This window comes from Gordionus sp. m RMFG-2023, chromosome 2 (genome assembly GCF_954871325.1).
Source record: "Gordionus sp. m RMFG-2023 chromosome 2, tfGorSpeb1-WG-v2, whole genome shotgun sequence".
In the NCBI taxonomy this organism is placed as follows: domain Eukaryota; kingdom Metazoa; phylum Nematomorpha; class Gordioida; order Chordodea; family Parachordodidae; genus Gordionus; species Gordionus sp. m RMFG-2023.
The window spans coordinates 52,962,877-52,972,856 of NC_088776.1; the positions used below are offsets into that span (position 1 = coordinate 52,962,877).

At 28.5% G+C, this 9,980-nt stretch overlaps 1 protein-coding gene across 1 annotated transcript; it reads right to left on the reverse strand.

Moving 5' to 3' along the window:
• Nucleotides 1-1,697: 1,697 nt before the first annotated feature.
• Nucleotides 1,698-9,452, reverse strand: LOC135924456 (uncharacterized). The gene is made up of 4 exons (XM_065459513.1): nt 9,035-9,452; nt 6,149-7,833; nt 4,504-4,647; nt 1,698-1,968 (listed from the first exon to the last, which is right to left on the reverse strand). Exons 1-4 carry the CDS (start codon nt 9,450-9,452, stop codon nt 1,816-1,818), a joined length of 2,400 nt encoding a protein of 799 aa, XP_065315585.1. The 3' UTR covers nt 1,698-1,815.
• Nucleotides 9,453-9,980: the final 528 nt, after the last annotated feature.

The window sequence follows — 9,980 nt, forward strand, 5'->3', positions numbered from 1 at the left end:
TCCCATTTTTAAAATTCTTGTGAGGTGTTCATATTCCACAAATGAGCTCTTGAGGGTTAAGATATATAATTTAATTTTAAATAAAAATATTACTAAAAATGGAAAGATAGATGTTCAATTTATTTTGTTTATATATTCCATTGCTATCTTTATAAATAACCGATTTTGAACTTAATATTTTTTTTAAAACTACTTAAAATTTTTTTTTTATTACTCCTTTATATTTATAATTCTTACTTTTTATTCCTATCAAATATATTTATATTAATTTAACCATATTGAGTATTTAGTGGTTTTTTTTTAAAAAGTTTTGTTTTGATACAAGCAATTTTTACCGCAAAACGTTTTTTAAAAAATATATTTAGATATTAATACCTTTTCTTTCTTTAAAGAGAAAAGGGTCTTCTTCATTAATAACATAATTTTATTCTTATTTTTAAACTCTTTTTGAACTTTTTTATAATCTCTCTTTCCCAATTCTTGTAATTAAACTTGGCCGGATAATAAAATTACAAAGAAGGAGCAAAAGTGTTTTTATTTAATTTCATATTAGAAAAATAATTTTTTTTTTAATTTTTAAATCAAAACATAAATCCCTTCTTTCTTTTTTTTTGCGTTTTAAAATAATTTCCGGTATTAAAAAAAAGGATTTAAAACAACAGACCAGTCGACGGGCCATGAAAACTATCTTAAAATGTGTTTTAGTAGGCCTAGGTTTAATAAATTAGTATCGCTACGCCCCTAGTTCAGAATTAGGTACGAACCTTATGGCCGGATTTGTTGAATTCGTTGCTATTTTTTTAAACACAAATTGATTTTTTTTCTAATTTTAGAAATGTATCTTTGGACAAATACATTTGATTAGTTCCTAAATTCGGTAAGATTGAGCTATGATGAGATATTTAGTATACTCTTTTAGATAATCGTTTTTGTTTAAAGGGGGGGAGGGGAGGGATATCACAAAGAAACTTCTGTTTGTCCTGCCTATTTTGAAGTCAAAATAGACAAAATCGTCAATTTACAGTTTTTATATAGTGTGTACAATTGCTATAATTGGGTAATTGCTAAGCTAATTCGGCTCAATCTGCAGGCGCTTCCGTTAACATTAAGGTGTTAATTTTTATTAGTTTCTTCCAAATTTGAGCTTCTATCTTTTTTTAAAAAAACCCTAAGATAAAGTAATAGTTTTCGGCTAAAAAACTTTGTTTAGCCTGTTTTTTTAACCCGGCTAAAAATTGACTTAAACGGTTAAAAGTATAATAATTACTCATTAATTGCAGGTAGCGGGAGGAAATAATATATTATACAATAGACAACACTCTCGTTGGAAACAGTTATAATTATAAATTTGATGGAAATTTTTTTTTATTTTCTTTTTTTTAAATTTCGGAAGAAAAGGAAGCTTTTCAACAAATTTTAAATTTTTTTTTTTACAGTTTAAAAAATAAAAAACACATTTGTTTTCAATTATAATGTTAAAAACTCGTATATCAAAAAATATTCGTAATACCATCATCGCATTCGTATTATTATAATTATATATAAATATAATATAACCATATTAAAACTGAAAGCAGAATGTAAAATATAATAATCAAATCAAACAACACATACTTAAAACAATAATACATAAACATAACTACATAATAATCTTATAGTAGAGTTGAAATTTATTTCATTGATTTCCTTTCCTATAAAGTTTTAAATTATAAAGTATAAAATATAAATATCAATAATTTAAGAATTTCGAAATATTGACCAAAATATCTAAATTTTTAGCTGTAAGGGAATAAAGATTGTTCACAATTATGCTTTTCAATTTAAGAAATATTTGGAATGGCCATCCAAACCTTTTAAAATAATTCTAGGAATGTATTGCAAGTTCCAATCCCAGGGGAATATTCTTAAGCCGTTAATTTGATAGGGTATTGGTATTTTGATGGATACATTTTCCACGTTATGAAAAATCTTGATGTATAAATATATTTATTTTAATGAATGGTAAATACAAATCAATTATCAGCTAAGCCTAACGTCAATGAAAAAATTAATATATAAATCAGCCTATCCTCAACAATAATGGTTAAAATGGTGCTGAACTTAGATGGATGTCTTATTTGGTCTTCGCGGTTCGACCTGTCAAAACCATGTGGGCATTAACAATTTTAGAAAAATATATGTAGGGGAGATATGCCATAAATGGCCACGTTTCATGACTGGCCACCACCCTTTAACTTTTTATCTATTAGACATTTCTCTCAAAATTGGTCAAAATGTGTATATTTATGATATGTACTGTAACAAGTTTATTTATTGAATTGAACAATAATAAAACAAATATTTCAAATAAACTGTTTTTAGTACCTCTTTCTAGAAAAATCACGTTGCAAAATTTTTTGTTTGGTAAAAAAAAAATTAATAATTTAGATTACTGATATTTTATATAAATATTATTCTTAGGCATTTAGCATTATTCACACAAAAAAATTAATGCTTACAAGTTTTATTTAATAGACTTATAAAGGCGATGAATAATAATTGACAGATGAGTATTATCTGGCCATGTATTGACTGGCTACAATTCACAATTCATATTGAAACGAAAAACTCGTCCAAAACAATTTGGTGAAATTTTAAATGATGAACAAACTTAAGAATATTTAACAAGATAATTAAGATATTAATTTATAATATTTATTATTAAATAGATGATGATAAATTGATATGTTAATACTAATTAAATTAGTGCATAATTAATTTTTTATATGCCTAAAAAGTGTAGAAATATTAACATAGGTCTTTTACAAGTATTTCAAATTTTAATATTATAATAAAATTCTTAAATAATACATTTTATCCAGAAATTTCTTTTTTACATAACCCCATCTAGCTCATAACTTATATATAGAGCTTTGATTCAAATTTTAAAGATTAGGAATTGGGCTACACATTGATATAAAATTTGTTTGGTTAAACCTAAATCTTAATACCATTTTTTGAAAAAAGCAAAAACATGGCCATTTATGTCACATCTCCCCTACATTCAAAAATCCCTGCACATAAACCTACTAGTCCTGGACAGGGTTGCTAGGTAAAAATTATTAGATTGTGGAAGATTTATGTAATAAAAAAATTTAGGAGGGGCTTTGCCTTTAAACAAAAAGAAAACTAATTTCTCACCTAAAATAATACTAATTAAGGATTTCTTTTTTAAATATCTATAAAAAATATAGGAGAGAATTTATTCCTAAAAAAAATTATTTTAATGATGTTTGTTTTACCATTTTAAAATTCATATAAATTAGATAATATGGTATAGCCGCTAAGAAATCCACTCCTTTTATTGGTTATATTAGATAAAATTTAACAAATTTAATAAAACAAATCCATATAGAAAAAAGGGTATAATAAATTTTTTGATTTTGAAATCTATTTTTTGGGTGTATAAATAATTTTTGGAAAAAAAAAATAGAATGTGAGAGATTTTGTAGACCTTTTTGTGAGCATTTTTGTGGTATATTTCAGAAATTTTAAAAATGTAATAGTTGAGTAAAAAAAATAATTGTGGTTGGCCTACTAGTAAATTTGGCAGACCTGGCAAGCCTGGACCGATATTTTTATTTGGGAATCTAGGCATATCTTTTTTAAACCCCGTTGCCAAGTCCCTGTTCTTTATAGTTAATTCCGAGCAGGATCAATGGCAGGTCTTCAAAAAATTAGTTATCATTATAACTTCCTTCTTTTCGTGTTTTAATTTTCTATCTATTATCCTTCCCCCAATAGGATTGACAGGTCTACCACACTCAATCCAAGTTACCACAATTCTAACACACTTTTAAAATTTCCAAAATTTACCTTAAAAACTACGATAAGATCTCCCACATTCTAATTTTCAAAAATCGTGTTTCTGAAAAATTTTTTATTTAAAATATCATGTGTTTATGTTATACCCAAAAGAAAATTCAAAATCAAAAAAAAAATGTAATTATATTCTATTGGATCCCTTCTTTCTTAAATTTGATATGTTTTATCTGATAACCAATAGAAGGGTTTTTATATATAATTAGCGTATTGGATCCCTTCTTAAATTTGATATGTTTTATCTGATAACCAATAGAAGGACAGGATTTTATATAATTAGCGTATTGGATCCCTTCTTTCTTAAATTTGCTATGATTTATCTGATAACCAATAAGAGGACGGGATTTTTTATAATTAGCAGCCTATACCTTATTTGTTAAAAATTTAAAATGATAAAACAATCATTAAAATAAAAAAAAATCCTTCCCCCCGTTATGCTACTAATTAGTTACCCTTTTAACCGTGTTGGAGGAGGGTAAAAAAGGAATTTGGGGGGGGGGGGGTGCCACCCAGATATTTTTACAAAATTTATCACAATCGATTAATTTTTACCTAATTAACCCCCCCCCCCCCAAACCCACCGCATTTTCGTTTTTCTTCTCTTCTTTTTTTATATACACTTAAACAATCATGTGAATCAACTTGTAGATTGTCATTCTGATCATTGAAAAAATTCCATTCCGTCATATTCTTCCAATCGTAGTTGTAAGAGATAATAAATTGCGAGGTATATTCAAGAGAGATGTTTAGTTTAACCCTATTTCCGATAGAACAATTGTGACAGGCCTCGATTTTAGGTGTCAATTTAAAAATAAAAATATATACATTTTCATAATAATTTTGTAACGTAATATAGGTAACAGTTCTTCGTTTTAAAATAGTGTGTTTAAATAAAAACATTACAACTAGAAGGGAGAGAAGGGGGAGGGATTAGCACCCTTAATTTAAGATGAGCGCTCTTACATTTAAATCAAGAATTTTAAATGAATTAAAGTTGCGAAAACAGTTATTAAGCCTTGTACTGGTTTGTCTTATTTCCAAAACACTGTCTGTTCAGCTGGCTACATCGCTTTCCCTAAACAGCCTAAAAAGGAAGAGGCTGTTTAGATTTACGTAGGTATAGTGTCTTTGAATAAAAATAAGGTATCTTTGTTATAAAATTTTATGGGTCCTTCTCCTTCCCCAGTATTTTTTTTAAAAATTTTAGGCACCTCCCTAAATAAAAAAAAGTCAATGATACCTCTGATTGAAAAGAATGTCTGTCAATGTTTAATGACGAGAAAATTAGAGAAGTTGCAATATTTGGAGAGGAAGTTTCCAGAATAAAAACATTGCTATTCTAGCTAAATACTTTTCCAAAAAAAATAGTAAGAGGGACCCAATAGTAAAAAAATTTAAAAGGTCATACAACACGATAACATATAATGCTTATACATAAAGATAAACTAAAGATCCATTTTGAAACTTGGTTGAATTCAAATCAGCTGGTGACACGCCAAATTAGTTTCTCGTTTATTTTTCATAGAAATAAATGAAACTCTGAAATTTCTTTTTAAAGTTTTTCATAAAATTTTATAATATAAACCATTTATCTGCAGCTCCGGCTCAACCCTAAGTTAGACCGGGGCAATCGGATCGGAATTTTAATTTTTTTAAATATTCCCTGGTCGAACTAACGTTAAAAATATACCCGGACTAAGTCTAGTCAAAAAATCCGAGCAGGGTCATGCAAATGGTACTTCTAGGAAATTAAAAGGTCGTTGCCACCAGTTATTTTGTATTTGATGCACATTTAAAAGAATAAATCGTTATTCCAAGTAATAATATGTGTAATAAAGCAACACACCTATCAATTTAATTTAATCTATAAAAAAAAATTAACCTACCCCGTGCCCCACCCTTAGGAATTAAAATATAAAAATAGATATATATAAATTTGCCCTATCCCATAAAAATTAAAATGAACACTTTTTATATTTGGCAGACAAAATGTATTGTAACAAAATTTATTTTAATATAAATGAAAAATTGGTCCTCGTTTATAGTAACCACGAAAATAGCGTGACAAAACGCCGCTTCAGAATACCTAATGTCAAATAATAAAACTATGACAATAATGATATCGCTTAGCCAGAGATTACATGCACTTGGTTATCATATTTGTGTCCTTAATTTTGCAAAAAAATATTTAACATGAACTTTCTCAATTAAAAATTAATAGTCTAGAAGACACCATATTTTCAAGTCATCAATTTATCATCAATTTTTCAAATATAATTAAAATTACTTGCATAGTCAAGGCACTTATAGTTAGGGGTTCAGAAAAATTCATCTCTAAAGCGAATCTCGTGTTCCGCTTCTTGTATAAACTCGTGCAGCCTACTATATAAATTCCTGGATCATCCATCTCCGCTTTTCCGTTCAGCCATACGAGCTGATCTTTGAATGTTCTCGTACGTTTATACCTGGTATTATTTTGGGTATCTACAACATAAACGTCATATACAAGACCATGGTTTTCATCCAACAAATTATGACCAGGTCGCTTGCTATCAGTATCCGCTCTTGTTGTCAGGGGAATGTTTAGAATTTTCAAATGGTTGGGTGACTTTGCAAGTTTACTAAAAGACGTAATAGTAATTGTGGTGTTTAATGTTAAACTGGGACGAAAAGATATGTGTTTGGATATAACACTGGTTTTAGTGATGTTAGAATCTTTAGCCTCTAAGGCAAGGTTACTCGTAGAGTTTGAGGTGGAGGGCATAGTAACACTATTGTTTGTAGAAATTGAACCATTTTGAGTGATGTTATTTGTTGAACTGTTTATGGGTATAACTTGATCATTCAAAGTGAAGTAAATAGAGGAGTTATTGGTAATAGTCAAAAATGGAATAGTAAAATTTGAAACCTTTGTCGAATTAAAATCAGTTAAGCTTACGCTCATCAAAATTGGTAAAACAGTCGTAACATTAGAATCGTTGGAATCAGAAAGGATTCTATTAGAGACCGGTAAGTGCAACTTTTTACCCACAAATCTTCTCAAAGACAATCTACTTTTACATTGTCTAAGTTTTTTTACGCAATTATTTCTGTTATGTAGAGAATACGGAGTTGATATCCGACGCCTTGCTTTAATTTTAGAAATTTTTTTCATATTTTTGCGTAGTTTTCGCTCGATTCTATGTAGCTTTCTCAAGCGTTGTAGCAACACTTTATTGCGAGACATGTGTTTGAGAAGGATATTAAAATTGTAAATTTTGTCACCTCTACTATAGGGTGGTTCGGTATTGATGTAATTTTCTATTGACCTTTTAATAGTTACATCAATTAAGTATGCGGGTGTGGAATGAGAATGTGTGGTAGTATTTACCTCCTCAATTTTCACTATTGAGGGAATAGTTACAGCAAATGTTAAGGTGTGAGCCTTGATAACATGATCTAAGAATCCAGACGAAATCAAATTTAGGTAATTTGCAGAGGTCTTAACGTTTATATGCTGTTGAAACTCGTTATCAGTTTTTTCCTCTTTGAGGGCCATAGTGGAATCTATGATGTTTATAGGGCTAATTTTGTATTTGACATGATTCTTGGGGAAATTTTTTAAAATATGATTTAGATTGAGCGGAAAGCGAATTTTCTTTTTATCAGCGTCATCGTTTCCTCGATAGTTCAACTCATGGTAAGTATGTATTTTTTTCTTGATAGAATCGGCAAATTTTTTTAACTTAATTTTGGTGTCTTTACTGGCAGACAAAAATGGGTTGGATAAGTCATGGGAGTGGCCGGTTTCATTGTTCATACGATATTGTAAATTATTTGGTCTCATCAATTTTTTAATTTTATATGCCCTCGAATAATTGTAAGGGGGGACCATGTTATTTATGCAAGTTATAACAAACGAACTCTCCGGGAAAGTTGTTAGCGGCAAGGCTCTGTTGATATACGACTCGGTAGTAAGAATGCTATTGTTTCCTGATCGATATTTTTTTAAAAATAAAATATATTATGTTTGTCGTAGTAGGTGCTTAAAGAAAATTAGGGCTATGCCAAAATAGACTCCGGGTTTTTAGCATATTTTAGGGAAACTTGAAACATGTATAGTGCGTATATTTTTATAAAAAAATTTCTAAGAACCAGATTATTCCTGAATCGCATTCCAGGATAGGGTACTGCAAATTTTAAAACAATTTCGCCATAAATTTTTTGTTTATTTCTTTTTTTAATTTATGCGAAAAAATAATAATATTGAAGTAAGAAAAATTAATATAGTTCGAAAGTTCAAGGCAAAATTGTTCTCATACTAACAGGGTAAGCTTCACGCCCATTGGAATATTATTCCAGCAATAATTAAGTCTTTCAAAAAATTTAAAAAAAAACGTAAGGTGTAAATATATGCGCAACTCCTAGGACGGACATATATCATCGGTCTGGATTTGGAGTCTCCACTTGACATTTTTAAGATTCTAGATTTAGGAGTGGATTAATAATTGATTAATTTCCACTAAATTTATAGATAAAAAACTAGATGATATTGATTTTTGGCCACGTTAAAGCATTCTCAATTTTGGATCATCGTAATTTTGGCTATATTATAAACTATCTATGATATTTATCATATTTTATAATCACCCGTTATGCAAATTTTTTGAAATTTTATAAAATAAATTATCCCAAACTATGTATGGAAAACATTATCAGTTAAATATTGATATAATTAAACGAAATTAATTATTTCTATAAATAAATTAGAATTGAATAAAGATTGCATATGTCTACACAATAAGTATTGCTAAACAGTTCGATTTGAGCCTATTTTTAAAAAAATGGATAACTCATTATTTCGCTAATAGATGTCCATACCTTTTGTACCATCTATGAGCAAAATCTTCAGGCTTATGTTATATTTTTCTGGATAAAATATTGTGTGAACCGTTTTTTTTTAAAAATCAATTGAAACTTGTAACAACACTTGTCTAAGTTATAAATTTGATGATACATCATAGTTACCTCTGTTTATTTTTCTTTTATTTAATAAATTCTTCATAAATATAATTAAAAATTCTCCCTAAATTGGAGAATATAAAGCTACCACAAATAAACTAAACTTTCCGATGACCAAACTTACACAATTTAAAAAAATTAATTAGTTAGTTATATACCTAATGCAATTTACCTTCATCCCCCATCTCCATCAATATAAAAGCATCAATCAAATTCGAGGGCACCATATTCTCAAACAATTGTTTATTATGATCTGAAGAATTTCCACCCGCATTTCCAGAATCAAACGACGATATCACTTTGTTCACATCCTTTGTATCTAAAAAATGTCCATATTTTGCTTTGAGTACCTCTCTACTGGGCCTCGTCGAACGCGGGAAAGCAAAATAGGTATCGAATAACGCGTTTACCAGATTCGAATTCATGCCCAAAAACTTTTGGTATAAACTGTCATCTTCATCCTTCGTGTTTATGACATTAGACCAGTTCTTATTCACGATCAAGATTAGAAGTATGATTAATAGCCTGAATAATTCATTTATCTTTGTTGTTGTTACACTATCGTTCGAGTTGAATTCGAATGAAACCATATAATATTATACAAAAGATTTATCATAAAAATCATGCCTTTAAAAAAAAAGAAATACCAATTATAATAGGCTTTAAACCATAATAATTTTTTTTTTAATATGTGCCACTTTGCTTTTTTTTTCGAAAATCGATTTCTAAATATTTAAAAAATGTTTAATTATTAATTAAAAATATTTATATACCATTTAAATTATAAGGCAAGGTTTATTCTGAAATATTAGCGTTTGATAAGATTATGTATGTTACTGTTAGTGTTAAATGTAAGTTAGGAAAAGCGCTTAGGGTAGAAAGGATGAGCCAAACGTTTAGAAAGCTGAACCCCCCTCTCCCCCCCCCCAAAAAAAACAGTTCCTTGTAGGTTTTGGAATATATTAAGAAAGGCAAGATAAATTTGTATAGCTATTGTAATTCTTATGTTGATTTTATTTTTATTCATAGTGTTGCGTATTTGACCGTTAATTAAGTTTTATGAATTTTCTTAAAAATATAAAAGGTTGACCTTATAGGTAATATAGTAAATGTTACAG